The sequence below is a fragment of the Penicillium odoratum genome (genome assembly GCF_028828045.1).
Source record: "Penicillium odoratum strain IBT 22623 chromosome Unknown utg000003l_segment0_segment0, whole genome shotgun sequence".
Classification (NCBI taxonomy): Eukaryota; Fungi; Ascomycota; class Eurotiomycetes; order Eurotiales; family Aspergillaceae; genus Penicillium; species Penicillium odoratum.
In genome coordinates, this window is record NW_026643145.1 from 1,984,332 (window position 1) to 2,002,035 (window position 17,704).

Here is a 17,704-nt window from a genome sequence, read left to right on the forward strand (position 1 = left end):
GGAAAAGGAAAGGAGGGGGGAAGGGATCAGCAGCCTTTTTAGTAGAGAAAAAAACCACACCGGTCCTCGGAGTGCGGTGGGGCCAGCTCAAAACATGGCGTTGTGGCAGGCTCACTGCAGCATAGTGTTGGCACCAGCGATAGCCAGTAGATGGTCAATGCTGGAAACTGGCGGTGACGGCATCTGCAGACTCGGTTCGCGAGTGGACTCCCGAGTGGATGGAAGGGGGGATATGTTCTAGCGGTGAGACTAGCCCATCGTCTCCGGTGCTTGGCATTGTACGTAGATGATGATAATTGGTTGGTTTCAAGGCTGACGCTGCAGGATGATGTTCTCCGCGCGTGGTGAGGGAATATAGTTGGTGGAGAACCGTCCACGTCGGAGGGTTACGGGACAAGAGGACTTGAGGTGCAGTAAAAAGAGGGGGTCTACTCCATACAGATGAAACGACACCATGATCACACAGGAGATTACAGAATACAAGGGACCACGCAGGTCCAAGGAACGGGAAGTTTGAAAATGACTGTAAAACAGGGCTGGAATTCTCTCTATCTGACTGGATCCCGAAGGAGCGGCCCGCCGCGAGACCCACGCTTGGGTAGCAACGCAGGTTGGGCTGAAAAATTATCTGCTAGACCTGTCCAATTTGTCAGTCAAGTTCCGAATTTCGCAAAATGAAAACAAATTCCAAGGAATGGGTTGGTATCAGAAAGGTTGAAAGATGGATAAAGTTTATCGACATAATCCGAAGATTTCAGTTGAACTATGCTTTTGAAATATTGCTTCATCAGGAGACCAGGGGGGAAGTCAAGGTGTGCAGGGCACGGATCCTCGCAATCAAAAAAAGGAAAAAAGAAATCAAACAAGAAAGTTGAGACACGGCTTACCTGTGGAGCTGGTGAGTTGTCGATACAACTTTCAGTCGAAACTATAACATCTTCATAATGTGAAGAAAGAGAAAAGCAAAAATCCCAAAACCGAATTTTGTGCGCTAGATCACGTGGCTTGTTTGACTGGTTTGGCTGGATTGCTACTTCGGGAATGGTTGATATCCATATCGGACAGACTATCAAGTCTCAGATCCACAACTCCACAATGAATTGGACAGGAGGTCAATTGCGCCGACACTCAGCACGGCCTGGTGCTCTTTCCAAAGCTCAGAGACAGAACTTTGCTAAATCTCGGCAAATGATTAACGGCAGATCATCTCAGTCAACTCCATTTCGTGGAATTCCAGAAGGGCTCTTGAAAGATGACCATGGAGAACTAGCAGAGGCAAACCTGTCAGTGGAAAAGGCTAAATTCTTGCATAACTTTATCAATTTTCCCTGATGTTGATCAATCAGCCTGATACTAACCCGAAATCTTCAACAACTTTCAGGATCCCAGAGTTGGGTGAACCTCGATCTCCCCAATGTTTGCTTCCCAACAACACACTGGGAGACTTGAAGCGTCAACTACTTCAACAACCAGACTGGGCTGCAATTTCTGTTGCACGCCCATTGGAGATGACATTCGCTTCATTGGAGGAGGTCAGACAAGTTGGAAAGCGGCGGAAATTGACTGACGTTGACCGGAAACGCCTATCAACTAATGAAGATCTGACTTTGCCAGAACGGTTCAAGTCCAGCAAAGGGAAGATTCCAGAAGAAATTGATCTAGATCATGTCAAAATACGCATTGATGGCCATCTTGCCGGCTCTCACTTGGATGACACCCAAGGAACCATTAACCATTCATCGTCATACTCAATGCTTTTGGACTCCGAGTCCCCCACACCATTCCAGCTAACACAACAAGGATCATCCCCAACCCTTTCTTGGAAGGTCGCTCAAGGTCGACTTTCGCTGAAGCCACTCCGCTCTGCACCCTGTCTTGAGGAACCAAGGACCCCGTCCAAGGCTCGTGTGGCGCAACATGTAGATCTTGCAGGCTACGATTTTCTTCAGGCTGTAACTCCAAAACTCAATCTTCCCAAGAGCTCACTCTGTCAGTCTCAAGCAGAAACAGACCGGGGAACATCTTTAGCAAGCTTTGACGGGAATGCGCCCGGCTCGCCTTTACCAATGCGTCATTTTACTATTGATGATCAACTGCTTGCAGAACAAATGCGACACAGAGTCCCATCAGAATCGTCTCAACGCCTTGTGCCTGGATCTTCATTTAGCCTTCGACGGACGTCCTCTCCATCGCCACCACTGATCATAGCCGACGCCTCTTCTGACCCCATGATTTCCAGCTGGCTGCCCCAGCCACAGCGAATGTTACATCCCAGCAGCCTACTGAACACTCGCAGTGCTTCCAATCATCGCCTGAACATGTTTCAATCTACTCCTAATGAAGTGCCTTGCCCGAGTTTATCGGGCCCATCCTTACCCACAGAAAACCTCGCCTGTCCCGTACCAGTGAAAATATTCGGCCAGGTTGTTCAGATGGAGGATTAGAGCGATGACTACGGAGAACATCGAGCTTGTACTACCAAATACCGATTCTTGTCTTCTGCGTTTGCATATGTATCTATATCATAGCGTACCCTATGTCACTGTGACCTTCAAGTGATAAGTCTTGCTTCTCAAATGTTACCATATCCAAGGCTTGTTAAGTCTAGAGTAGAGAGATAGAATTTATTACATGTATCCGGCATTGATAGTACCTACATCAGCTTCAATGCCACATTTAAATGCTGTGTTCCACGACACTCTGTTGATATAGCATATCACGTGCCGATAATGATATAGGCAATCACAATCCCCCGGATCCACTCCAGCTCCAGCTCCAGTTCCAAGACTGCACGCAACCTTGGATCCCCATAACAGCTATCATGCTGCGTCTCATCCCCATCCTCTCAACACTGGCCACCAGCGCCCTCTCCCTATCAATAAAACCCACCCCTAATGCAGGTGCCGATACCCAACTCCCCCTAGTAATCTGGCACGGCCTAGGCGACGACTTCGAACGTGACGGCCTCGTCGCCGTAGCCGACCTAGCCGAAGCCATCAACCCAGGAACCTACGTCCACATAATCCGCCTCGCAGAAACAGGCAGCGCCGATCGCCAAGCCACATTCTTCGGCAACGTCAGCGAACAAATCGACCTAGTCTGCACCCAACTATCAACCGACCCAATCCTTAGCACCGCACCCGCCATCAACGCTCTTGGATTCTCCCAAGGCGGCCAGTTCCTGCGCGGCTACGTTGAGCGCTGCAACAATCCCCCCGTCTACAACCTAGTCACATACGGCAGCCAGCATAACGGGATAAGCGAGTTCCAATCATGCGGACTGAGCGACTGGTTCTGTAACGCTGCGGAGGCATTATTGCGGGCAGGGACGTGGGCGGACTATATTCAATCGCATGTGGTTCCTGCGCAGTATTTCCGGGACCCGGAGGAACTGGATGCTTATCTTGAGCATAGCAATTTTCTGGCGGATATCAATAATGAGAGAGTGGTCAAGAGTGAGGTTTATAAGAAGAGACTTTCTTCTTTGAATAAGCTCGTTATGTATATGTTTGAGAATGATACTGTTGTTGTGCCGAAGGAGAGTGCACATTTTGCGGAAGTGAATGTGACGGATGGAACGGTTACGGCGTTGCAGAACAGGAGTATTTATGAGGAGGATTGGATTGGCTTGAAGGTTTTGGATCAGCAGGGAAAGTTGGAGTTCAAGACTGTGTCTGGGGAGCATATGCGGATGTCGGAAGAGGACCTGGAGAAGACTTTTAAGGAGTTCTTTGGGCCAGTGAATACTACTGCGAAGGCTGAGGATGTTGAGTCTCTGGGCTTGATTGCGCAGCCGGCTTGAAGGAACTGCAACTACCTACTTCGTACAGTATGATGCGCTGATTGTTTCCTTTCAGCGATTAGAATGGATGTCTACAAAATCTCGGGTTTATTCAATATTACGCAAAAGCTAAGAGAGAAGAATAATTTCCATCTCATGTGCAGCTACAGCACCGTCTATTTTGTGTCTACAGACAACGTAGCTAGGTACAATACCGCGACAAAACATTCGCCGAAATACAACAACAGGCGCAGAAAAAGGAAACAAAAACGTCGCGGTGGTAAGAAGATAAGCATATGCAAAAAGAAAATAGATGAAAGGAAAGAATATCAGGCGGCGCGAAGAGGAAGATAAGAAAAAGCCGAGAGACGAGAGAATGTAGAGGGTGATAGAACAACCCTTGAGACTGAGCAAATCAAGGAGAGAAGAAATTATAACATGTACAATGCAAGAGAAAGAAATGGGAATGGGGAATCAGATATCCGAAGGGGACCGGACTCGACTGTACAGGTGCAAGGTGCAGAGACAAAGAGAATCAATAAGGAGGGCGACCGAGGCCACCGCCGCTAACTCGCCGTTTGGAGTAGCTTCGGGTAAATGGTTCCTTGGTTGCAGTGGTTGGGCGGTCTCCATTAGCCATAAGACTATTCTCAGGTGCTAGGAATCCGTCCAGAAGCTGTTTCAGTTGGTCTCGTTGGCTAGTGTCTAGATCAGACTCGTCCTGGAAGTCAGCCCCGGCGAGACTATTGCTGCTGCGGCTCTTGTTACGGTTCAAAGACTTTTTGTTCCGAGTGTGTTGGGGTTGTCCGGGTTTGCCCTGGAAGGACAGCTGTCCTGAGTCAGGAGCAGTGGATGGACGGTCGATGAGCAAGGACCGTTGGGAGTCATTGGGGAAACCACCTGGGATGTGGAGGTTTGTAGGAATAGGCGGGACAGGAGGAATTTCTTGAGAGTTGACTCGGCTCAAGTATGTTTGCTCGGTTCGATCGCCCGAAAGAACGATGACTGATGCTGGGCGGGGAGTCTCTGAACCTTCTGCATCAGGTGTTGGATGTCCATTTTGATGAATAGATGTGGCATCTGCGTCCATCTCGGAGATCGGGTAGTTGCCGCTAACCATGCTTTCACTGCCAGAGGAAATTATGCTGACGTTTGATGCGTCAACGTGACCGCGAAGGGGACTGAGTTTTCGTTGTTGAGCTTCGTTGTTCACGGAGAGCACACGGCGCAATTCTGTCATACGCACAGGTGACCCTCGGCTGGAACTGTGGTCTGGTGTTCGTGAGATTTCAGGAATACTCATCCGACGATTGTTGTTTGCAGCGGAGCCAGCAAGAGAGCAATTTGAAGCACCATTGGCAGTATTGATTCGGGGCACAGTTGCTCCACGGGATCCGCTGAGAGATAGTGTCTTGGCGCTTTCCTTCTCGGCGGCAACCAAGCATGACTCCCGAGACCAAGAAGACAGCATCTGGTCTTTAACGAATGATGGAAGACCACTCTCTACCAGTGGCTGTGTTGATGGAGCTTTGTTAAGAACTGGGAAACTGAAGCCTCGTGTCGCTGCTGTCGGGGGACTTGTTGGAGGCGACGAGGTCGATTTGGTATAAAATTCATCAATTTCACTCACAAGTCCCTCAACATTCTGGAAAGGTGACAGGCTATCAGATGAAAGCGATTCGCCGTTGACAGTCTTCTCATAATCGGTGGCGATACCATCAAGACCCTTGGGCGGCAGCTGAATCTTAGAGAGCCACTGTCCTTTGCTTTGTCTCTTCTCGACTTCTTTGCGGATCTCGGAACCGGCGTACGAGGATTCAAGATTAAACTTTTTCGAGACCGCCAACAGGTACCCATGAACGAGACTTGCGATGTTGATGCGGGCTTTGGATGAGCCTAGATCAACCGAAGTCGAAAGATCATCCTGAAGTTTCAAGACCATAGGAAGTCCAAATTGAACAGCATTGACACCGAGGTTCTCAACAAGGGTTGCCAGGATAAGATGCAGCAGAAGGATTTCAGATTCAATAGAGGCCGAGTTAAGGGCGGCGTCATAGATAGCCAAGTGCAGGAGTCGGAGGAAAGTAGATTGCGCAGCTTGGGCAACAATCTCTCTCTGGTTACCTGGAGCCGAGGTGCTCCGTCGGTTGGGCTTGTCGAGCTCAACCTTAGATGATGTCTTGACGTACTTAGGGGTGTCATTCCGTGCCTTGAGGTCATCCTTGTTGGTCTCTAGGCATAGCCAAGACACAAAGGCATCGGCATAGGCGTGGCGGACCTCACGATCGGAATCTCGAAGAAGACCCTGGGTCCCTTCCCAGACATGAATACCAACTGGGTTTCTCGTTTCGGGCGTCGATGCAGACTTTTTCGAGTTGGCTACGACAAAAATTGCCTTGACAGCTCGCAGAGCCATCGATCTCGCAGCAGCGTGCGAATAGGCTTCACCGTTCACTTTGTCGCCATTGACTTCGGACGCAGACTGAGTGATGGTCACCGGAGAAGTGGTAGATTCCTGGACGGTAGCCAGAGCAGATGGCGCGGTACTATCGTGATTCAGAGTTTGCTTGAAGCGCCGGAGAATAGCGCGCGCCATGTCCGCAACTTGATCAGCGTAGTAAATATGAGTGGCCAAGTCTCCGATGCACTGCTCGAGAAGAGTGAGCAGACTCTGCCGCCGGCCAGATATATGTACCGGGCTGTCTGTTGGGAGACCTGGCTTTTTTTCAACATCGCCTGCCTGAGGCGATAGAATGCTCGAAGCGTACTGCATGAGACCTAGTAGAATATCCATCACGCTCAATCCAATCATATTGACCGACGATTTCAATAACCAATCCACCACGGAAAGAATGGTAAATGCAGAATCCAATGCTTTCTCCGTAGGACTCGTCTCGAACAGGATGTCCATGGCCGTTATCAAAATAACAAATCGAACCTGGACGGGACACCAATTTGCGATCAATTCAATCAGAGAGGTCGCCCAGTTTCCATCTTGGCGCTGCTCGGCTCGCTGTTCCTGGGATTGGGTGCGAGGGAAACGCTTGTCCGAGATGAATCGCATGACAATAGACGCCGCCGCTCGCATCTGACCACGGTTACTCCCGGAGACAGTAATTTGCTCAAGACAGCGCAGGGCCAGTAGCCGAGCATCCATCTCCGCTTTGCGATCAACATCTGCAGTCGACTGGGCTGCTAAGTCCGGATCAGCCTCCACGGCATCCACCGTGTTTACCGTTGCGACGCTCATCCGTCGCGGAGCCCGGTGTGCATCGCGATCTGGCTCCTTGGTCTCGAGAAGGCGAGCCTTCAATGGGATGAGCACATCCTCATCCGGCGAGTACAAATTCTCCAAAATGACGGGTAGGATTATTTTGACGGAGTTTCCTCCGTCGACGGCAAGAGTTTCCGAGCTAACTATGCTCTTGATCGCGCGGAGTCCTGCGTTTCTCCATCGAATCGAAACCGGTGGGCTGACTTTTGCGGGGGAGTACGAGTCTGAGGATGGATCGGCGAAGCTTGCGTAAAGGCGAACGACTTCTCGGTACTTCTGGGCAATTCCCTGCTCGGCTGAAATGATTGCGATATCCTGATGTCGGCAGAAGGTCTCAAAGGTGGCGATCGAGTCCTCGACCATGGAGATGTCATTTGATCGTAAAACGGTTTCGATGACAGTCAAAACGGAACCCACGTAGATAGGAAGATCGCGAGGAACTTTTTCGATGAGACCAGATATGATATGGAGCGCGACCTGAACATTTCTATCCCATGCAGATGTCAGTTGAATTTCTGGACTAAAACCCGATTTGTCTTTTATCTCAAATCTCACCCTAATCGGCGACGCCAGACATCTTTGGCCACTCTCTTTTCCAGAAAGGCGCCAACCTTGGTCAGCTTACTGCGACGTGTACTCGCATAATAGAGCAGATATGAAAGTTCACTTGGGTTCGGTTTGACCTCCGCCACGCCTTTTTGGTATCGGGGATAGCACTTGAGCGTCAAGACCTGGTGCTTGGGCCGACAGGACTGGCGTACAGACTCCATGAGCGCGTCGGTGGGTGACGCCCCAAGGTCCAAACAGGAGTTGCGAGTTTTCGAGGTTGAACACCCTCAGGTTCAGGGTAGTATATGACGTTAGGAATGGAGGATGGCCATAGGGGATGTGGGCTGTCAATGGAGGCGAATGTTCAGAGCCACGTTGGACGGGAACGGCTGTCCGATGAGGTAGTTGGAGGCTGATCACCAGGGGGGTGGGGCTGAGAACCACGAAATCCGGGAATTTTCGATCAAAAGAAATAGAAGGATAATCGCCAGAGATGTTTAATTCAGGGTCGCTGTAATTTTAACTTAGAGGAATTTAATTGAAAAGGATGGGAAATTACGACAGATCTAATCTAAAAATTCCAAGAAGGTTGGAATGAGCTCAGAACGGACACATTAAGTCACTCAGTACGTTACTCTGTACGTTCATCAAATAGGATCAATTACAGTTTTTCGGCCCCCATTATCGATTGGGAAACGAGACAATAGTACATTAATTTGATTGGTTGCTCATCAATTGCCGCGGTAAAGAGTACTGTAAACAACCCCCGACGCATGCGGATCGCATAAAAATCATATGTACGGAGTATGTGTTCCGGGGATTGATTTTTCCCGCTTTGTCCTTTTCCAACCCCGCAATGCCAGGGCTAAACCGGTAAATTGATACCGGAAGCTTGGGGAAGCCATGGACTTGATTCAAGCGTACTTGTTCGATCGACAAACTCCCGGCCGATCTCATCCAATACCTCGGTCGCACATGAAGCGCCTGGCCCCGCAATCATGACCTTGTAGATGATATGCCGAGTGGATAATATTATATGAATATGTGATGGAGGCCGTGTAACCATTCATTCGAGTGTGTTATGCGATGCAGCGGATGGGAGGGGGTGATGAAGAGATTCTCATTCGTAATGAGAAGTTCCGGGTTCAACACGCGTCCTCAGGTCTTCGAACCATTTTGTTCCTCCTGCTTCTCTGTGGTAGCTGCATCGTCTGCTTCGGCATTTGCTGCGTCGCTAACAACATTAACGCCCACCAATCCTTCAATCACTTGAGGCAAAATGATATCGCGGCGGAAGTTGTCTTCCTGTAGTAAACGAAGGGCGCGCAGGGTTGGGCCTGGGTGGGTGAGGAACTGAGAGTACTCGGGAGTCTTCCAGTAGGAGTAGAGGTAGGCGAGATACGCCGCGAATGCCTGCGCGTCGGGGGCGGAGGCAGAGTCGTCGTCGTCATCGTCCGCGCGGGAGATTCCCAGGAGATTCGGATAGGTGACTGCCAGGTGGGAGAGGTAATAGGGATTGGCGAGCGATGAGACGAATTCCAGCTCAATAACGAACCGAGGGTTGGTCAGAGTTGGAGGGGGCTGGGTAGCAGGCTCCATGGTGGTTGGTCGAGTGAGTCGGGATGTTTGGAGAGGGAAGCTTGGAAGCTTCGCTTTCGAAGCTGGAGATTGCGGAGCGCCAAGCCCTAATCACTTTGACCCTACCACTTCACCTCTAGGGCTGAATTAATAACCCAGGAGCCTCTGCTACTTTCTCAACAGTCCTATCGGAGCTCGATACGTCAGTTAAGTTGTACGAAATGCTTAACTCTGGATTTCCACCAGACACAATACAGTGAGCAGGGCTAAATTTGCACAGATCTCAACCAACCTACTTTAGCTTGCTAGTAGACTACTTTTGACACACAAGACACACAAAAGCTACCCAGGTATCGAAAGAGGTGCACATGCAAAGATAAAACCTTCATTAAAGGCTGTTATAAAGGAGAGAAGAAGAAGAAAAACCCAAGGAAATCAATCACTTGAATTCATGATAGGTCTCATGTACAAGTTTTCAGTAAATTCCCGCCGGGTGGGTTTCGAAGCATTGACGGCGGTGACTATCAAAGTCAGAACCGACGTGGACCTCGCAGTGCGATTTTTATTACCGCCAACTTGACGTCCCTCGAAGTAAGGAGCGAATGGTGGACGGGTTTTAATTAAACAGCTTATAGAAAATTTTGCATGCTGCCACTCACAAAGCCACGTCGAACGGCATCGTAGTTTCGAGGCAGGTCGAAGTCACCCACGAAATTCGACGCAGCGTCAGCGGCAGCAGCAAGCAGCCAGCACACATTGTTCACGAACCTTGGTAATTCCAAGAACATGCATAGAATTTCATAGAGAAAACTCTTCGGGGACCGTGAGTTGTGCTGTGGGAGTACGAACAAGAGTCTTGAAGACTCCAATTTGACGGAAAATCATTGAGACTGCAAACGAAGCAGGGATGTGCTGTTTAGGCCACTTCTTATTTACGATTGTGTAAAAAAGATAGTGGAGAGTTTACTCAAGGCCTGCCAGTGGGTCCAATATCTACTGTTTCCAAGGTTGAGAGTAAGCAACTTACATTAGCGCATTTTGAAGCATTTTCCTCCACATACGTCAACTCCAGGTAGCTAAGAGGATTTAAAGGAAGTTTGCTTCTCTCAAATCCATCTCACTGGTCCTTATAAACATACCGTGCATTATTACTCACTGACCGCGATCTTCCTAATGGCCTGCTTCGACCACACTTCCCTTGTCAACTGCAACATGGACACCCAAAATGTCAAAGGAAAGACCGCTATTATCACCGGGGGTAAGTCTACTTTGGAAACCTTTGATATCACCTTGAAGACGGAGCTTGACCAAACTGAATAGGTGCAAATGGCCTTGGGGAGGCATATGTTCGTGCTCTTGTCGCAGCAGGGTAAGACTAGCAAATTTAGATTCTGGCCTCCGTCTACTAACACTTTATTCAGGGCGATAGTGGTGATCGGTGACCGTGACGTTTTAAGAGGACGAAAACTTGAAAAAGAGCTGAAAGGGTATGCCTGCGAATTATTTAGTTTTCCCCTTTCCACTAACCCTCTCCAAGGACAAAATACATCGAGTGCGATACTGCCAACTGGGATGACCAAGTCCGTATGTTCCAAGAAGCAGCTTCGTTCTCTCCGACCGGCAAAGTATCTTTTGTGGTCGCGAATGCTGGCATTCACCGTCAGGATGAAGTCTTTTCATACGCCGGCGATGGCAAAACGCCCGAAAAGCCTGATCTCGCTACCATCAACGTCAATCTCATCGGAACTCTATATACCTCAAAGCTTGCATCACATTACTTCATTGCGCAGAATGGCCAAGAGCCATCCCAGTCACAGGAGGACACCTGCTTGATTTTGGTAGGGTCAGGTGCAGCCTTTTTGGATTGCCCCCGAGCTCCTCAGTACTGTGCCACGAAATGGGCTATGCGAGGTATCATGCATTCCCTGCGGAGAACAGCCTTTTACTACGGGAGTCGAGTAAACATTATATCGCCTTGGTAATGAATTCATACTTGTCCAAGTCTCGTACCTGGCGCTGACAAATTCAGGTATGTCAAGACAAATATACTCTCTGAGGAGGCCTTTGCACACATCACCAGCGTAGGTGTTCAATTCGCAGAAGCTTCCGAGACAGGAAAATGTCTGCTGCACATTCTCAGTGACAGCACCATCAACGGTCGCTCTTTCTTTGTCTCTGGCAAGAAATGGTCTCCGAAGGGATACATGGATCTAGATCTTGAGGATTACCAAGGGAACGCTTTAGTTGAGAGTATCCAGGAAGATCAAGTCAAATCGGCTCCCGTTGAAATGGGGCTTTTCATTTAGTGATGACGCCTCCAGTATCTGGAGAAAGAGCACGACTCGCTCTGTTCACATTACTCAAATCCGAGCAAAGATAGTGACACGTTGTCACTTTGAAGGCTTCCAAGAAAGATAAGAGAAGGCTGTAAATAGAAGAGATAGACTAGACCGCATAGAACTCTAGTCAACTTCCAAGATCTATTGACCCCAAGTGAAGCTTTGTCATATTCCCTTTCCGTGGCATTGGCGATAGGAAGGGACCACCCTCTTCCCATGCGGAATTGATTTCGGTCTCTTTATCGCCTCCCGGCAGCCCGATACGATACCGGCCTCACAAAATGCAATAGGTTTCTCATAGCTGTCCGCCTAAGTGGAAACAAGGTCCGAATGCTGGTATGTGTGCAAGGATTTCATATCTGGCAGCAAATATCGCCTCATGAGATGGGACTCGGTAGATAGGACCGGCGTTGAGGAGTCTAATGAAGACAGTTGAGTAGTTTGATGAGAACTTAATGAATCTCGGGCGGTAAGCGGAAGATTGAACGGAATGGGCTTCGGAAATGCGGGTGTCCCAAGACTGAGCAAGGAACCAAGGAGAATCAGATTCATCGTATTTAATGTGACTCCGCGAATGGAAGTCGGTCTTCGAGGGCGGTCTTTGAATGGAGTATTTGGGTGTGAAAACTGTGGAGGGCTGCAAGTAGCATAGTGCTCTTAGTTGGCTACCCAATAGGTAGACATAATACAGTTTTCTAATTCGTCGTAGCATCTCTCGGAGTTAAGACACGGCAACTGATCAAAGCTGATGGCATGATCCATGGTCTCAGTCATCAACTACTTGGCGATATCTTGGCCTTGCAGCACCGCCCCGAGAAAGACTGGTCACTACGTCGCTTGATTTTCGAGGCATAATATTTCTGCCTCAATCTAACTGTGCACAATACTGAGATTGCCGGTAAAAGTGCGTTCAATTGGCCCGAAAGCAACCTAATTCGATGAAAATAGTATAGAACATAGGAGCAACGCTCAAGACAAGTACGAAATGTTGCTCTGTTCTATGGATCTATCAAGATACGTCTCCAAACAATGGGCCTCTCCCCTCTTGACTTTCTCCAGCGATTTGTGGAAGCTAATAGCTCAGGTGAGTCGCGGAGTAGCCATTTCCATTTATGTGCAAAGCCTTCTGTAACTTCCCAATTATTTGCATCCCACGAGTCTCCCCATACAAGTAATGTGGCGGCGGTATTTCTCGTGTCCCAGAATGCCATGAGATCATGACACAGGTCATCGTCATCAAAACCGTCACCAGCAAGAATCATGCAATCGCGCATGCTTGGGAAGGGGAAAAAGTCCAGCCAAGGATGATGAGGAACATGCAACTGAAGGAAAGTTGGACGTAAGCAGTGCGGAATTCTCTCGACTGAATAACTGGGTTGTTTGAGATTAAATATTGAGATTGAATCATCGCTTTGCATCCATGCAGTTGTCATGCCAATTGCAGCAATGTTCTCGTTGATAGCTTGATGCACGTTGAGTCGACTCAGACTTATCAAGTGGTCTCTGTTGGGTGAGCCTTGAATATAGCTTTGATACGCAATTTTCTCAAACCATTCGCGGAATTGCAAGGCATTTGGAGGTGCGTGTGCGCATTCAAAGCTTTCCTTACGTACCGCCTGGGAATCAAGCGGTAACATAACGGGAGTGGACGCACTGGGGAAGGCGCCAGAGGAAGTAATCGTAGTGATGACAGCATCTGATTCCCCTCGATTGTCTTTTCTTCTCATACCTGATACGGAAATATCCGCGATTATTACCAAATCTTCAGATTGATTGAATAGTACATACGGTAGCGTCGTTGGTTGAGTCGATTCTGTAATTTTCTTCGTTCTGTCCGATTTATGATTCCAGTCCAATCATCTTGAGCCTTCCGAACGCCAGCTTGTTGGGGCATTTTGTCCAGTGGTATGATCTGCGTTTTTGCCGAGGAATTTGCCATTCTGTGATTGGTATTTCATGCGATATGATGACAAGCTAGAAGAGGAGTACAGTAGATCTTTAACAGAGAATGGGTGGGGTCAGGAATGTATCTCGCTGACTAGTGGCTCCACCAGAACTCTTTACGGGCTAGACCCGAAAATTCTGTCTGCCTAATGGACGATGCTTGGCATGGTGCCCCAAGTTCCTAAGATTGCTCTGATTTGCCAATAGTAATTTAAGATAGCAAATTCATGGTTGGCCCCATGTAAGCAAAAGTTCCCCAATTGATTGGTCCATCGCTTAGTCCAGTACATTTGCGCATTGAACAAAATACAAAATTCTTAAATTTTTGCGTCAGAAGTGCTTGTGGCCGGGCTAGGCTTTCCACCTGCCGAAGCTGTGAGAGCTACAGGTGCCAAGATTCCAAGTGTCGAACGGAATTTTATTGATCAGACCTGTCTCATCTATCTAAATCAGGGTAGAACCCTGAGACTATCTTATACCAAACCATTAAGTAAGCATAAACCTCTGTTTCCTTGCTGATTCGAATACTCCATTCCCTTACACCCTCGAGATTTGCCGTAAGGGCCTATCGATGGTCCGCCAAAGTGCACTATGTTGGATGCGGACCTGCTTTTTCGTGCCAGCAATTGGACTTTGCTTGACTCAGACAAGGCTCTTTTGGAAGAATTCGGTGAGCTTTTGGAACGGGATAAGCTCGGTGCGATGATAAAGGTCGGCATGACCGGCACCTGGTACCCAGTATAGTTCCTTCGGCTCCCCAGCACGCGAAAAGGCATCTTCACTGAATTCGCGGGAGTGTGCCTGGTCGCCCGAGATGAACAGCAATGAGCGCGGTGAGATTGTCTCGATGCCATTGAAGGGGTAGAAGTTCACAAATTTAGTGAATGTGGAGAGCGTAGGGTGGGTAGTGAGCTCTGGTGTAGAGCCAACGGGCGTAAATTCGCCACGCTTGGTGCGGTAATAGTCGTAGAACTCACGCTGGATAGCCGTAGAGTTCGCGGTGAGGTGATTTTGTGTGCCGCTTGTGTACTGAACCTCGCCGCCATCGACTTCGATCCAGCGTTGCTGGGCCGCCTCGGCGATTGTTTGCTTAAGCTGATTAACGCTCTGCGAATGTTGTATTCCATCGCGAGCAAGTGCGCCCATATTGTACATGCTCGACGTAGCAATGGCCTTCAGGCGCGGATCGAGCTTCGCCGCACTGATCACGAAGGAACCACTGCCGTATATGCCGAGCCCACCGATGCGCTCGCGGTCGACGAAGTCCAGGGTGCCGAGATAATCGACAGCCGCGCTAAATGCCTCTGCGTAGAGATCTGGGGACACTGCGTTTCGCGGTTCACCCTCGCTGGCACCCCAGAACGGGACGTCAATAGAGACTGTGACGAAACCCTGCTCGGCCAGCTTCGTGGCGTAAAGGTTCGCGCTCTGCTCTTTCACAGCTCCCATCGGATGGCTGACTACGACGGCTGGCCAGTTTGCGCTGTGATTCAGAAATTTGAGATGGAAGAGGTTGCCTCTGACAATCGTCTTATACTTACTTGGGATACTGATTGGTTGAACTGTCACGTTGTTGCTGCGGTAGAAGTTGTCGGCCCCGTATGACATATTCTGCGCCATGGCTGACATTGCCAGGCCGAGTGCGGTGATGCTGCCTGTAATTGCCTTCATGATGGCCGTGTCTGTTGTTGGTAAGGACTGCAAAAGGAGGAAACAATAACAAGCTAAATATGGAATGCATTTTTATCAGGGGGCAAGTCCTTAGTCTTCAATACGGCGAGGATAGCAACAGAATATCGGAATGCGGTCATCCTGCCAAGTCAAATATTGGTACCTGGATACTAAATCCATGTTTATCAAGGTCGGTTCTGCCAAGGACCGGCGGGGAGCCATTATTTTTCGTGCTGACAGTCATCATAATGGCCTCAAGGTGGCTCCAAGGGTTTTTTGTACCACCCTTTCAGTCCGGCACTGATGCATGTTGCTTACATTTTCAAAGTTGGAAACCAATCAGCAGCTATCAAGGACGATCAATTCCCACTATTGGGTGCATTCATACTCCGGGTTCTTCACGATCCTGTATGCTACTAATCCTTTCAGGGCATCATGACTCCATAAGTCAATACTGGTCTCTTATAAGCACCAATATTCTATACAACAGTATACCTTTGGCTGATGATCATATGATGGAAAAAACGTTGCCTGGGTTTTTTCCCATATTAGAGATCTTCGTGTACTGATTCTCTTCAAAGTCCATAGGTTCGGATCCTCAAAGTTAACTTGCAGATGATTGAAGGATTTTGGTAATTTGAATTAGCTTATCCAGAGTGTGGCCTGATACTTCACACTGTTCCTCCTGCCCGGAGGCTCTTCGTCTATGGCGTTGATGTGGCGTCCAGATAACCATAATGTGAAGAGTTCCCATTATAAATGGAATCTTTGAAGAGAGCAGTTATAGATCAACCATCCTTTATACCTTAGCCACATCCACATTAACCTTATCTACATGGCAATGGACGCGCCGTGCAGAACGCACCCGACAATCCCTGATCTCAATTTTCAAACGCCTCACCACAGCCTCGTAGGATTAAAGGGCTATTAGCAACTCATAGCGCTTTGTCTTTGGAAAATGCATCCTACTTGCGCAATTCACAAAGTGACCGTTCCTGTATAGCCGGATCGAGAGGTAATTATCTAAATATCCCTGGAGAGGCGACAAAGAGCTGTTCCCGCGGCATGAGTTAAAACCATGGTTGATTGAATGATATACTGAACCAGAGAACAAAAAGGGATGAAAGTACTTCTAGAAAATTGCCGAGGAAAACATTGTAAGGACTTAGAAAATAAATCCTTTGGGCACTACAGAGCTTGTTACCCGAATGCGTTCACTATCTCATCACAAGATGAACACGATAAGAGCGTTATCGTACACCTTTATCATTCGGCAACCATAATATAGCTCAGGTTGATTGTGAGTGGATTATTCTCTCGCTTTATAAAAATGTCTGGATTGCTAGGAAGGAATAACGAATATTGCATGATATCACTATAACAATGCATCGACTGTGGTGAATGTTTGGTCATTCTGAGATGCTGCGTCCTGAACCATGTCTAGACATCTTTGAGCTTTGATCAGAGCCTAGTATAGAGCTAATGTCGTGGCAGCATCGATGTTGCGCCACAAATTGGAGGTCAGAGTGTCTTGCGAATGATGACTGATCTCGGATCGGGACACATAGATGCCACCATGGTTGACTCCCCTAGATCTATCGGTTGTTTAGAGTCACTTCCAGCAGGTGGCACACTATGGACACAGCCGAGAGCGCGTGTTACCGAAGCTGCGGTAAAATAAGGTGCGATTCAGGGCCGAGGTATGACTTGGAACAGGTAGTTCAAGTAGGCAGTGTAGATGGCGAAGTATAGAGCAACACCGGAGCAACAGAGACATAGTTGACGAACAAGTTCTTTTCAACTGGTGGTAAAGAATCAACGCCGGTCCCTTCATTGCCTTTGTGGAAAATTCCTGGATGGGGTGCAGGAGCTTGTGTTGTGATAGGGTGATTTGATGTCCTTCCATAGATCACTCTGTTTACCATCCGCCGGGACCACCTCCACCAGGGCCGCCCCCAGGTCCTCCAAAGCCACCACCTCCACCAGGTCCTCCGAAGCCACCTCCGGGTCCTCCAAAACCACCCCCGGGTCCTCCAAAACCACCACCGGGTCCTCCAAATCCACCCCCGGGTCCTCCAAATCCACCTCCGGGTCCTCCAAAACCCCCATCAAATCCAGGACCAGGATTTGGGCGTGGTCCAGGGCCGAAGTCGCCGCCCAAAGGAGAGGAAAAGCAGCCACCCATTATGATGATTTTCGAAGGAGATGAGAGATACTAGTCACGAATCACGATTTGTTGAATTGATGAAAACTCTTCTTGGTATGATTGAGGATTTTTCTTTAGTTCCATACTCGCTATTTAAATAAATACACGAGGTGTACGTCATCGTGAATGACGAATCCATGGTTCCATGCCAGCCCTACGCGTCGGATCGAATGCGCCACAATTCTATACCTTAACTCTGGCGGAGAAGGACTACTCCGGACTCAGCCACTTCCCCGTTCTTCGAGATGCCGGTTTCCCGTACTCGAGTCATACACGAATAAAATATTCATAAACAAACAGACCTGCGGGGATAAATAAAATCCATCCTTACCCGATTAAACCTGCAGTAGCCACGGGGTTTA

The 17,704-nt window shown here is 48.6% G+C and overlaps 8 protein-coding genes across 8 annotated transcripts; 3 read left to right on the top strand and 5 right to left on the bottom strand.

Annotated features, from left to right (window-relative positions):
- Positions 1-1,095: 1,095 nt before the first annotated feature.
- Positions 1,096-2,444, top strand: N7520_004002 (uncharacterized protein; the record flags this gene model as incomplete). Its single annotated transcript, XM_057137937.1, has 2 exons — positions 1,096-1,283; positions 1,382-2,444. 2 exons carry the CDS (start codon positions 1,096-1,098, stop codon positions 2,442-2,444), a joined length of 1,251 nt encoding a protein of 416 aa, XP_056998402.1.
- Positions 2,445-2,821: 377 nt separating this feature from the next.
- Positions 2,822-3,802, top strand: N7520_004003 (palmitoyl-protein thioesterase family protein; the record flags this gene model as incomplete). Its single annotated transcript, XM_057137938.1, has 1 exon — positions 2,822-3,802. One exon carries the CDS (start codon positions 2,822-2,824, stop codon positions 3,800-3,802), a length of 981 nt encoding a protein of 326 aa, XP_056998403.1.
- Positions 3,803-4,316: 514 nt separating this feature from the next.
- On the bottom strand, positions 4,317-7,825 carry N7520_004004 (uncharacterized protein; the record flags this gene model as incomplete). Its single annotated transcript, XM_057137939.1, has 2 exons — positions 4,317-7,542; positions 7,611-7,825. 2 exons carry the CDS (start codon positions 7,823-7,825, stop codon positions 4,317-4,319), a joined length of 3,441 nt encoding a protein of 1,146 aa, XP_056998404.1.
- A 937-nt stretch (positions 7,826-8,762) lies between these two features.
- N7520_004005 (uncharacterized protein) lies at positions 8,763-9,203 on the bottom strand (the record flags this gene model as incomplete). Its single annotated transcript, XM_057137940.1, has 1 exon — positions 8,763-9,203. The coding sequence occupies one exon, from the start codon at positions 9,201-9,203 to the stop codon at positions 8,763-8,765; it is 441 nt and encodes a 146-aa protein (XP_056998405.1).
- A 1,191-nt stretch (positions 9,204-10,394) lies between these two features.
- On the top strand, positions 10,395-11,488 carry N7520_004006 (putative short chain dehydrogenase/reductase; the record flags this gene model as incomplete). Its single annotated transcript, XM_057137941.1, has 5 exons — positions 10,395-10,440; positions 10,503-10,551; positions 10,604-10,669; positions 10,720-11,160; positions 11,212-11,488. 5 exons carry the CDS (start codon positions 10,395-10,397, stop codon positions 11,486-11,488), a joined length of 879 nt encoding a protein of 292 aa, XP_056998406.1.
- A 1,031-nt stretch (positions 11,489-12,519) lies between these two features.
- N7520_004007 (DUF3425 domain-containing protein) lies at positions 12,520-13,460 on the bottom strand (the record flags this gene model as incomplete). The annotated part of the gene is made up of 2 exons (XM_057137942.1): positions 12,520-13,283; positions 13,310-13,460. The coding sequence occupies 2 exons, from the start codon at positions 13,458-13,460 to the stop codon at positions 12,520-12,522; spliced, it is 915 nt and encodes a 304-aa protein (XP_056998407.1).
- Positions 13,461-14,107: 647 nt separating this feature from the next.
- On the bottom strand, positions 14,108-15,136 carry N7520_004008 (alpha/beta hydrolase; the record flags this gene model as incomplete). The annotated part of the gene is made up of 1 exon (XM_057137943.1): positions 14,108-15,136. The coding sequence occupies one exon, from the start codon at positions 15,134-15,136 to the stop codon at positions 14,108-14,110; it is 1,029 nt and encodes a 342-aa protein (XP_056998408.1).
- Positions 15,137-16,857: 1,721 nt separating this feature from the next.
- Positions 16,858-17,245, bottom strand: N7520_004009 (uncharacterized protein; the record flags this gene model as incomplete). The annotated part of the gene is made up of 2 exons (XM_057137944.1): positions 16,858-17,006; positions 17,059-17,245. 2 exons carry the CDS (start codon positions 17,243-17,245, stop codon positions 16,858-16,860), a joined length of 336 nt encoding a protein of 111 aa, XP_056998409.1.
- Positions 17,246-17,704: the final 459 nt, after the last annotated feature.